Source organism: Helianthus annuus, chromosome 2, assembly GCF_002127325.2.
Source record: "Helianthus annuus cultivar XRQ/B chromosome 2, HanXRQr2.0-SUNRISE, whole genome shotgun sequence".
NCBI lineage: Eukaryota > Viridiplantae > Streptophyta > Magnoliopsida > Asterales > Asteraceae > Helianthus > Helianthus annuus.
Window position 1 is genome coordinate 47030196 of NC_035434.2, and position 13122 is coordinate 47043317.

At 36.8% G+C, this 13122-nt stretch overlaps 1 protein-coding gene across 1 annotated transcript; it reads left to right on the top strand.

The window, feature by feature from the left end:
* Positions 1-3538: 3538 nt before the first annotated feature.
* LOC110914564 (dehydration-responsive element-binding protein 1A) lies at positions 3539-4300 on the top strand. Its single transcript, XM_022159355.2, has one exon. The coding sequence runs from the start codon at positions 3594-3596 to the stop codon at positions 4200-4202; it is 609 nt and encodes a 202-aa protein (XP_022015047.1). The 5' UTR covers positions 3539-3593; the 3' UTR covers positions 4203-4300.
* The last annotated feature ends 8822 nt before the right edge of the window (positions 4301-13122 follow it).

Sequence of the window (13122 nt, forward strand, 5' to 3'; positions counted from 1 at the left end):
ACACACTTCAACTTTGTCTCAAAATCATTGACTTGTACCTCTTGGGTGGTTTCCACTCGTTTTGCTTAGGCAAACTTTTGTGGATCATCTTTCAACCGAGATGGGTTCAAGGTCCAAAGGATTTCTCGCTATTCAACTTAGTTATGAAGGATTTCAACACATTTTAAATTGGTTTTCAACTTTTCTTCGGTTTTTACAGAATATTGATGAAATCCAGACTCAATCAGACTCTCGACTCGTTCCTTAGTCGAGATCCGGCTTGAAAACGGATTTCCACCGGAAAGATGGACCGATTAACGGGTCAAACATCAATCTTCATCAAGAATAACGTGTTTGTTCGAATGGGCTGAGACCATCCAACCGAAAGAACTGGGCTTCGTATTTTTCCGTTTATTGACACGTCGTCATACCATCCCCGTCAACCAAAACCGTTGTTTAAAGAAATGTTTTACAAAATTTCAACTACAGATCATTCGCCCGAATGGCCATCCGTCCAGATGACCATCCGACCGAATGACCGGACCCTAATAATTTCCATTGTTTAAACGCTTTTAACTAAACTCCAAATTTTAAACAATTCACAAACACCCACACACTGTTCGAATGGCCATTCGTTCGAATGGCCATCTGCTTGGATGACCATCCATCCGGATGACTATCCGTTCGGATGGAACCCATCCGTTCAGACCACCTATTGAACACTTTACCCGTTCGACATTCGGTTTACAACCATTCAGCCCTGAGGAAGACTTATACTACTATTAATGTACGCAGGCTGACCCGACATTCCCTTCAATCTAACCAGATCGTGATTACTGATAAGCACACACTGTGAGTATACTTGACCCCTTTCTACGCTTTAAAACACACTTTTGGGGTGTATCATACGTTCATATCTAAAAACGCACTTGTCAAAACGCAGTACACATTCTAAACTACTATCACATGCGAATGACTGATGTACATATTTACACGTGATGCTTGATGCATATGTGCTAGGACTCTTACTCGTTACGTTCCATCTTAGCTAGTGTGGTACTATAGTTCGACTCACACCTGACGGGGTCTACTTAAGGATAACACGCCCTGTTGGCTCTCCTTCGCAGTCATCTCGGGACTTAGCTGGTAGTAATTGTCTTGTGAGTATATGTGTATGAGGAAGTTCGCAACGCTCTATCTACTTTACTATTATATCAAACCTGTATACTCGCCAATACTTTTTTGTATTGATATTATTTAACGTATGTTGCAGGTTAATCACAGGTTATCATGAAACAAGATTAGGAAGTCTAGAAACTCACTTAAAATCTAAGTTGTCGGATTTGAATTGTTTGAGAGACATGAAATCCATATGACTGTTTGTTGGGATATTGTTTATTAGTATGGGATAATGAACACATTAAATATTGTCACTAAATAGTTGTTATGGATTCTATTGAGCAATCTGATTCCCCTAGTGTCGCGCCCCGATGATTCTGTCACCGGTTGGGGTGTGACACATAGTGAGGTGACGAGTTCGGGTCTAGCGAAGACAGGGAGGGGGTTTTCCTGCAGGATGACATTATGAGAGGGAGATTGAAGAAATTCTAGAATTAGAGTTGCAGGGAAGTTGATTCTGATTAAATGTGATTTTGGAATGGGGGAATGATTTTGGGGGGAGATGTTACTTGAAAATTTCTAATATATTTGAGAGGGAAAATTTGGGGAAATTATATTAAAAAGTTATGAGGAGGGAAAGTGCTTGAAAATTTAATAAGGGATCTTAATAGGATGAGTAAATGGTATCGGGTATCGGTATCGGTACCAGATTAGGAAACTGGGTATATTTTCAGTACTGATTTGGTATCGACTTTTGAAATTTTCGGTACCGATCCGGTACGGTATCAGTTTTTACCCTTCAAATACCGGTACCGAAACGTACCATACCGGGTAGGTTCGGTACTTATACTGGTACCCACTTTGGGGATTTTTGGTATCGGTATTTTTCGTATCGTTATTTTCGGTATCGATTGGTACCGACCTTATCCCTGGATCTTAACGAGCTAAGCTACTCGAGTTTAGTTTGAAAAAAAAAGCTTGAACGAATCGAGCTTAACGAGATTGAGTACGAGCCCAAACGTAAATCTTAGCTTGTTTTACTAAACAATTCCAAGCTCGAGCCCTAATTTCAATGCATATGTAAAGTGTCATTAAAAAAATAGTGACATAAAGAAAGTGACATTAAACACCGAGTTTAGTGGCATAAAAGCTAAATGACACTAAAAGTGAATGCTAAGCAAATATGACACACAAAAAGTGTCATTAAAACCTAAATTAGTGGAATAAAAACCAAATGCCATTAAAAGTGTGTGTCACTATATGGCATTTTTTTTGTAGTAAGTTTATGTTTCGTGTATCCCATTGATATCCCTAAGATTATTTATGATGTATAACCTTATATACAAGTCTTACGAGCATTAAAATGTTGAATTTTAGTGTGGTGGACAATTTATTTTTCTTACAGTTTGACGCGGATCGGAAACTTTATGTTTATATGCATTTTCTGGAAAGTTTATGTGTTTTAGCATTTTGTGCCCCTAATTAGGGGTTTTTATTTGTATTTCAATGATCATAAGCTTTCATGCCATTCGTTGCTCGTTCGGATAGTTTTAAGAACTAGGTGGCATAAATAGTGTGTTTCGCTGAATAGTTTCAACATTTTGCCAACATATTTGGACATAGTTTGTAGTTTTCTCGCGACGCGACGAATGTAACAATATTATTTAAAATGTTTAACCATGTCCTATGATTGCTAGATTTATATGACCTAATCATGCATAAATTAAATCGTAACGAACGCAATTAAATGTATAATTAAGTTGTTAAGTTGTACGAATTTACTATTTTTTTGTCGGTTGTCACATTGATATTGTTTGAAACTCTATATAAAAGGTGTTTAACAAGTCACCAAGTCACAACGGAGAATGCGTTAATGGAACAAAAAATCATACAACAGAAAAGAACCAGCTTGGAAGCTGTCCTTTTGGGTTTTGTTTATTTGTACATTATCATGACACTTACTTTAAAATAAAACTTATATTAAAACGTAATAAAACAATATATTTTGTAAGTTATAGGAAAAAGTGTTGTGAGTGTGACATATTTTGGTTGGAAAAATGGAAGTCAGATTAACACTGTTGTGATGATGATGGCATATATGTTGGGACCGAAATTATTATAAAAAGTTCATGTGATGATGACGATGCTTGTAATCCATGCATCAACACTCTTGAGAAAGAGTTAAAAATATTAATAAACTACCATGCATCCACAACAGGGTGCTACACGTGTCAAACACATAAAGGCAAACAGCAACCACTTGGTTACATTCTCTCGTTCTACTTACTATCCTTATTAACTTAATCCAATCACTCCCCCAGGCTGTATCCGACAACCCCACCACAAACACTCTTTACTGCTGTCGGCACACGCTTACAAAAAACTATATATAGTTCATAGTTTAGATATTACACACTTAAAACTAAACTAAACCAAAACAATTCACTCACAAGTAGCAAACTGTAACTAGCAACTGAAAACAAAGTAATCAGATTATGGACACCTCTTCAGCTTTCAAACGTGGCAGCAGCACCGGAGAACTAATGCTCGCTTCGCGAATCCCAAAGAAGATAGCCGGAAGGAAGAAGTTCAAGGAGACTCGACACCCGGTTTACCGAGGAGTGAGGAGAAGAAATCCCGGCAAGTGGGTGTGTGAAGTGAGAGAACCAAATAATCAATCAAGAGTGTGGCTGGGGACATATCCGACAGCAGAAATGGCGGCCCGGGCACACGATGTGGCGGTTTTGGCCATGAGGGGGCGGTCGGCTTGTTTAAATTTTGCTGATTCAGTTTGGAGGCTGCCTGTACCGGAGTCTAACAATGTTAAGGATATACAAAAGGCAGCGGCTGAGGCTGCAAAGGCGTTTAGGCAGACGGAAGACGCCATGGAGTTGTTTAGACAGACGGAGGATGCGGTGGTGGGAACGAATGAATTGCCGGAAGTAGTGGTCTATGCCGATGAGGAGGAGATGTTTGGAATGCCTGGATATATTGCTAGCATGGCTGAGGGACTCATGGTACCGCCACCTCAGATGGTGGGGCATGCTAACTTTGTGGACGATGAAGATTTTTGTTTTGACATGTCTTTATGGAGTTTTACGTAGTTTCTTTTAGTAAGATAGTTTTTCATGAGGATGGCTTAAACCTTTTTGTATACAAGCCAATCAAGTATATATATCATGTATTAAAGTCAATTCAAATACAAACCATATATTCTATTTAACATCAAAATTTTGAATGATTGGAGGTTAATGTTGATTATATCTAAAAACATAAATTATAGAACTTAATCATGTTTAGTCAATCATAATGTAAATATAGATACCAAGTTAGAGATACTTACTTGTAGAGATGATTATCTTTGAGGATAATGATGAAGCCATGATTCCCGTTATGTTACCTTTTGTTGATGGATCACAGTAAAGAGAATTTTTAGTATTGGTGTTCTTTGTTAGTTTTAGATCACTTATAATCAATATATAAAGATCAATGAATAAAGGTAATGAATAGTGATCCATTATAAAAATTTTACGTGTTTTCTAATAACGGTAACTAAAGGGAAATCATAATTGCCCCTTGAACTAATCATGATATTCGTCCAAGATTCGGACGAATGGGTGTTTTGAAACCAACTTGAGCGCCAAGGTGTTTAAGCAAAGATGAAAGAGCTGTCTGGTTTCTGTTTGTTAATTTAGGGAATTAGGTATCTAATACTAACATAGTAAGGCATATGGTCCAGTGGTTAGTGGGAGGCAGGTTAAATACCTGGGTCGGTCGGAGACCTTTTTAATTTCTTTTCTTTTTACAACAAGTTTCACTTCTTTACACATTTATCCGCTTCACTTTATAACCTAACTAAATCACTTATTCCCTTTACAATATCTAACTGAAACTACCAAAGTTCTATTAATTAATGTTATATAAACTTTAAATACGTTTAATTTAAAAATGATATTAAATGGAAAAGTTAATAATTAATTAAATCGCCTTATTTATTATAGCTCGTGAAAAATTTTGGTTTACAAGGGTTTGGATCTGATTTTCAAAACGGGTCGGATTTTCTTAGTACCCGTTTTGGCGGATGTTACAATCATGTTGTAGGATGAGATCCTAGGAAGCATAACGTTGTCGGATGAGATCTTATCTTGCGATCACAAACGAGTGGGAAAATTTTGAGCGTTAAATCTTTTGGTTTATAAGCGTATTTTGGTTCTCAATGTAGGTCGAGGGCGGTTGATTACTGAAAATAGATGATGTAGTCTGGGTTGGTTTAAGTTGGAGGGTTCAAGAAGCTGTTAGTTACCATTTTTTTTAATAAAGTCGAGAATAACCTTTAGGGTTTTGATTAACTTGGGAAAAACCTTTATTAACATAAATTTATTTCAAAACTTTCGAAAAATGTATAAAACTCCATGTTGTATAAACTCAAAAATTTTACATTAAAAGAAATTATTTGTGAATACTAGAAATCAGGGGTTAGGTTAAAGAAAATGAACATTTGCTACTGCAAATAGTTATTTGTTGGTTGTCTACGAAAATCATTTTGAGGTTAAAACCTTTGATGAAATTAGAAGGAGAAAGGCGTACACATATTGGATAAAGTAGATGTGTAGGGGAAATGCAAACGAATATATTTCAAATCTTAGATACAAAACAGAATATGAAATGATGGGAAATGGAATATAAGATACACCATAATAAGTTATTCATTAAATTGAAATGTCTTACAAGAATGTTAAAATAAACAAATAGTGAAATGTAAAGAAGTAGTTGACTAATCAAGACATCGGGTTCGTACGATGCATGAGAAGAAGTACTTTAGCCTATAAGTGAACACTTACTCCGAGAATTCACAGGAAAGCATGATTGGTCTGTTTGTTGATTCAGATTTATACGAAATACTTTCCTAGCCAGAAAACCCAGTCTACATGAATTCACCCTTTTAGATTGCACATGCTCTTAACATCGCATGGCCCTTTAATCCTGATGAGAGTTTGTGGATTGGTTTTTGCAACCCAGGAGTTTGATTCCGTAGAGCTTATCATCCTTTTTCTCTTCTTGGTAGGTTGTTGAGTCTCACCAGGCTCTGAGTCTCTTAAGATGATGTTGATGTCATGACGTTTGCTAGTAGCGTCTGAAACGAGTTCCGAATCAGTGGTATTCTCCTTCGTACGATGAATGGGATTGGTATTCGATGAGATCGTGATGATGTCGGACCCCGTTTTACGAATAATCAAATCTTGGGTTTTGATAGCGTTGACAAACGCTTTCCATTGCTCATCACTTAAACGATTGTATTCGTACGACATGATATAACTTAAGTTTAGAAACAGGTTAAACACAAGAACACATAAGTGTTTAGGGTAAGGGTCACTTAGGGTTATACTCTAGGTCATGTGTCTAATAACCTAAATCCCTATAACCGTGGCTCTGATACCAATTTGTAACACCCCAACCGATGGCGGAAACATCATTGCATCACTTTGGTAGATTGTTCAACAGCACAAGTAAACTAAAATTTAAATATTACTAATAACTTGAATTATCCAATACAACGAAAATATAAAGAGTTCAAGCAACTAAACAAATAAGTCAATATTAAAAATTAAATTAAGTTTAGTAACATCCTTTTTTATAGTAGTCTTATAAATCATCTTCACGGGTTATTTCCTGTAACATGCGCAAAATAAATGTTAACTACGAAGAGCTGGTGAGCACATAGGGTGAATACATATAGTAAGTAAAATCATAATTCATGATATAGCAAGTATCATAAAGCAATTGTATAACTCAAACAAGCAAATAAGTTGTACATTCGAACCTTTGTTGAGTTGTATTAAAATCAATTTCTATCATTATTAAATGACTTGAATTATCCATTACAACGAAAATATAAAGAGTTCACGCAACTAAACAAGTAAGTCCACATTAAAAATAAAATTAAGTCTAGTAACATCCTATTTGATAGTAGTCTTATAAATCATCTTCAAGAGTTATTTCCTTTAATATGCGCAAAATAAATGTAAACTACGAAGAGCTGGTGAGCACGTAGGGTGAATACATATAGTAAGTAAAATCACAATTCATGATATAGCAAATATCATAAAGCAATTGTATAATTCAAACAAGCAAATAAGTTGTACATTCGAACCTTTGTTGACTTGTATTAAAATCAATTTCTATCATTCCTGGAGGTCTCCTCTAAAAGGCAAGGATTAAGAATGGGGTGTCAGGCTAATAGATCTATCATATACTCTCGTTCGGCTTGTACGAAGTTAATGAATGTATGTTGGTATGTAGGTACTTAGCAAAGAAGCACACAATAGCACGTAAGATGAAAAACAACCATGAAGCTAGATTATGCAAGTGGGTATGAAAAAGTAGTAGTGTGTGTGTTTTGGTATAAGCACACGTAACATTCCAAAAGTATGTAAAAACAAGTCAAGTGCGAACTATGAACTCACCTGGATAGAGCTTAGAAAACAGAAACACTTTATACGTTGATGCACACGGTTAGAAATTCCAAGATATTATCCTAATCGAATTATGAGATATGATTTTAATAAATGGACTTGGATTGCGTGAAGAGATTTTAGAAATAAGAGGAAATATTGGGAAATTTGGATAATATTTAAGAATTTATGGAGGTCTAATTAATTAAATAACTGATTAATTGTATTAAGAATTTAAGAAGATAAATAAGACTGTAAATTCACCTAACTTTAATTAATCAAATAAATTTAATGGACTAAACTTCAAATAACTATTTAATGGCATAATTTATAAAAGTTTAAAATAACTTTTATAGAATAAGTGTAGATTTATAAAAATGTAAGTAGAACTTTATAAAAACAACTTTTATATAGTTAAAATATTGTTTTCAACTTCCAGCTTCAGGAACAATAAAACACTTTAAAGTTTACTATATATAGCTCTTAAGTTTACATATAATATAATTGTTTTTAAAACTCTTTTTAAGTTAGAATTTACAAAAATAAACGATTCAGTATTTTAATTACATTTTCTTATATAATAAAATAGTTGCGTATTGTTATTAAATGGATTTATAATAAACAAAATACATTCAATTTTTTCGTAGGAGTATTGAATAGTTACATGATGATTAGCATATGATAATGTATTCATGAAACCTTGACCGATATACCTTGCAGCTCGTATTGTTTAAAAAGTCACCAAGTCATAAAGTCATATCTGAGAATTCGTTTTTGGAACAAAAAAAACTTACAACAATAGAAAAGAAAAAAAACAGCTAGGAAGATGTGCTTTTGAGTTTTGATTATTTGTAGATTATCACGTCAGTTAGTTTTAAATTTTATTTACAATAAAACGTAGATAAAACTGATCATATCGTTACAGTATGTTCGGAGAAGTTTATAAAAAAAAATTAAAGAGTTAAATTCCCAAATAGTCCCTGTGGCTTGCCCTTTTTCACCTTTAGTCACTAACTTTCTAAAATTAAGTCTATAGTCCCCAACTTTCCAATTTTCCTTCCCGGATAGTCACTAGCGCGGATAGGAGTTAGTTTTTGGTGTTATGTCACGACCCCCGACCCCTCCCCGGGAGCAGGAGCCGCGAGCCAGTCAGATGGTATCAGTGTTTATTGATTTGGCAGCGAAAAGATTCATCAGGACCGTAGTTAGGAAATATTTTTATCAGAGTTAAACACCAAAAATGTTTAAATTAGATAAATGGGATAAACCCGATTTTTCCTTTGTCGTATAGGGATAAACCCTAGTTATTGAAAACAATTTTTCCTTTTTATTTAGGTAACTTTTATTGCCACTTTTCTAAGTCTTCAGTGCTCTCCAACTAGCTTTTATTGGCTTCACACTAAGTTACCTGAAACACGTGTTTAGAAGATTTAATCAGCAAGGAATACTGGTGAGTACATCCCAGTTTAATCAAAATAGTTTTAATATTTAAACAGAATTGAGGGAAACCCACAATTACATTTGCTTGATCTAATCAATTACCCAAATGGTACTATCAACCCGACTTGTGGGTCATATTACTCATTGGCTAACTCTTTGTTCAATGGTAACGTCTCACAAATTTTGTATTCAAAACCCCAACATACCGATAGTAATTGAAGACTTACAAATACTCAATTACTGTTAAATATAATTTAAAACAATTGAGGTTTTATAAAAACAATTTATAAAAAGCAGATGAACTCAAATATGTAGGCTTAGGTATTTCTACAGGCTTCTTGGTACTATTATAGTTTCCTTGTTAATTTTAAACAATGCACATGTGTTAGTAAAATAACCCCAATTGTATTAACCATACAACTCGAGACAGAACTCCAATGACTGAGCCAGGCAAGGCCTTGGCATTCATTACGGAGTCGTAAATCAATCGGGTGTAACACGAGACAGAATTCCAACGACTGAGTCGGGCAGAGCCGACATGCGTTACGGAATCCTAAATCGATCGTGGAGGGTAATAGCAGGGTTATAATACTTACAAAGAGGCAGAGCTTCGCTTCTTAGGGGGTATTATTTCCCGAGAGTTTTAGCTATTCAGAGAGTTCGAGAGAGAAATAGAAACTGAACAATTTGCAAATGCCAACTTCTGCCCCTTTTATAGGTGGTCGACCTGTCTGTCGCGCCCCGCGACAGACTTCACTTCATCTTTCGCGCCCCGCGAGGGCCTTAAAGGCGGTTTAGGGTTTGCTGAGTCACCGGTGGTGTTGACACGTGTCCTGACACGTGGCATTTATGGTGTCCGCCAAGAAACCGGCTGTCGCGCCCCGTGACAGCCTTGTCTTTATCTATCGCGGCCCGTGAGCGAAGGGCAAATTGTCGCGCCCCGTGACAGCCTTGTTTTCTTCGATTTTTACATGTGCGAAGGTATCTCGGGTCCCTTTTTCACTTATGGGATATATTTTGTAGTGTTTAGGGTCACGTTAAGGGTTCCAGGGGAGCTGTTACATCTGGGGTGGTAACTAAAGGAAGTACGTGGCTTTAATTTTGTTAGATTTGTTGTCATCTCTATTTACCTACCTATGTTTAGTTATCTTTATATATATAGGGGTGTCTTAAGAATTTTTAGGAGAGTTGTTATATGTTAAGTGGATGTGAAATTACAAAATTACCCTTACTATTAAAAATAACAATAAAACATTAAAAAAATCTAATTTATTATTTAAAAACAAAAATGAGCCCCACCTTTTTCCTACCCCACCCCCTCTCCCCTATCGTCTTTCTCTCTTCATCTTTTTTTGTCTCTGCAACCTACAAACACCCAACATAAAAATAGAGATACCCAACCTCCTAACACCACTGTCGGCCACCACCTTCTTCCTACCTCACCCCCTCTCCCCTATCGGCTTTCACTTTTCTTACTCCAGATCGCTAAACACAATCACAATAAACAGTCGCATACATATTTCTCTGAGAAATTAGACGATGGTGGGTTCAGTTTTGTGTGTGCTAGTGAATCACAGTTCATTACTCAATATAGTTTATATCTATCCAACCATCTCCTCAATTTCCACTAGTGAATCACGACCCAAATGAAAAGAATGGAATAATTAAAGTGTTTTTTTCCTCCCAACGACAATGGGTGATCAAAGACTGATAGCGACCAAAGAGTGATACAAACATGGTGACCTAAAGCGACATCTTAGGCAAAAAAATGACCTTAAGCCGCTTCACGGGGCTGCAACTCTTCTAGTCATCTGAAGCGAGTTCCAGACCGCCTTCATTGGAGGACAAACGATCATCGTCTATGGTTCCAGCCCCATCCGTTAAGAGAGGGATGATGTTAGGGCAAACGCAACTCCAATAAGAGCTCTCATGGCTTTCTTGGTGCGAAATTTTGGGTGTTTCTTGCAACTGTGTTTATGATAACATCATTTGGTGTTTATGGTTTTGTTTGGATTTTGATGAGAGAAACAGAGGGGGTTTAAAGAAGATCGCAATGGTGGATTTTGTGGCGGGGGTGGTGATGATAGCGGTGGTGGTGGTTGTGGAAGAAGTGGTGGTTGTGGCAGGGGTGTTGTAGGACCGTTATTGACAGTCAAGTGAGTCATCAATCAGAGCCAGATACTACTATTTATGCAGCGGAAATACACAAACAACATGAATCAAAGTAGAAATTGAGTAGAAACAGAAGCATATCACTTTAAACTGGTTTTCTCATTAATCTTTCATGAAAAAAGTTCGGCAGCAGTTCGGCTACACAGTGGACATGAAGTTACAAAAGCAAAGACACTAACACTATATATAGGGGGTGTGATTTCGCTCCTAATGACACTGAGTCATTTGGGGCGAAATCAGAAGCTAGTGATTTCGCTCCAAATGACACATTGTCATTAGAAGCGAAATGAAGACATTAAAACCCAAATTTTACATAACAACCCCTATACTACACATAATTAACACTTCAGACCCCTAGACCCTATACAAGAACAACTAAGACTAAGACGCAGGCTTTAGACATTCGTGCACAACAAACTCCCCCTTAGATACAGCCGTAGTCTTCAGTCTTGTCTTCGGGTCTTCAAACAGCTCTGAATGTTTCTTCCCTTGACTTAGGCTTCCTCCTAAGTAGGTTCCTTACTCGGTCATTCTCTTTCTTTCTTTTCTTCTCTTCTTCAGCTTGAATGTTCATCCACTTTCCTCTTTTTTCTTCAAGCTTTCGACGTTCACGTTCAGCTTTCCTCTTCATTTTCTCATCGAGTGACCACCAAGATGACTTCCATTTACTTTCCGAGTTTATAGCTTTCTGAAAGCAAAGAGTAGCAACACGTTGAAACTGCATGGCCTGCTCTTTATCTTCTGCCTGATAGTGTATCTTGTTTATGAATAAACATTCAATATCCTTCGCAGAGCAATTGACTAACCACATCGGGTCATACACATGCATCTCTCTTAACTCACTTCCTGCTCGATAAGTAATGACAGCCTCAGTTGAAATGTAACTGTATACCCAGCCCAAGAAGCCTTTATAGAAATCCTGCTCCATTGGTGGCACTGGGATAGTCTTCATTGTCTTCGGCTTTTTCACATTAAGTATCGTTTCTTCAATCCCTGTTTCCGGATCTACCCTCCGCACTCTTTTAGGGTAATGAGGCTTCCAGTGTCGAAACTCTTTCAACGATTCAAACTTTATATACCCCTACATCGGAATATCATTCTTACGAACTGGATACCCTAAAGTTCTTACTTTTGACAGCTCTTCCACATCCCACCATGGTAATGACATTATGTCATATAAACATTCAAAGTACTGCACCCCACATTCTCTCCTGATCACGTAAGCATTAACATGAGGTAAGAAACCCCAGCTAATGATGTCACCGAGCGACACACTTCGATCTCGTTGATAGTACTCCAGCGGTCTTTTTAACTTTCTCTCGTGACTATCTTTAAACCACTTTTTTCATTCTTCCTTTTCCATGTCTTTGGGAGTGCCATCAAAGTTCTTGTCTTTTAAGATCTCAGCCACTTTTCGTCTCAACTCATCTCTAATCTCCTGTGAAAAGAATTCCATCAGTGTGGGCAATTGGGAAGTATCTTTGCTTACATCCTCATCATCAGTCCAATCCTCAACCTCAACCTCAACCCTGTCGTACATGTCAGCATCTTCTACATACTTATACTCTTACTCTGGTTGATGGTTGATGTCGAATGCATTCAATTCTTCTTCAAAGTCAAACTTGAAATAAGGATTCACCATACGTGTCATTTCTTTAATCATTTCCAACGTGTACGTATGAAAATGTTCACCTTCTTCCCTGTAAGTATCCAATCTCAAAATTTACTTCTCAACATGTTTAACATTCTGAGCATCATCAGACTCCCCTTTTCCTTCAGCTCCCCCTGTCTCTTCATTCACAGAATCATTCATCAAATCATCAACAGTTCTTTCAGTGGAAGCTTCAGTCACTTTTATACCCATACCACCTTGAGCATCGTCATCATCGTTATCAGAACCATGACTGCTTGCTGAAAAGACTTTCTCATCCTCGTCATCTTCCTCATCATCACCCTCTTC

Coding starts and splice junctions, on each gene's coding strand:
- LOC110914564 (XM_022159355.2), top strand. CDS start 3,594: ATGGACACCTCTTCAGCTTTCAAACGTGGCAGCAGCACCGGAGAACTA.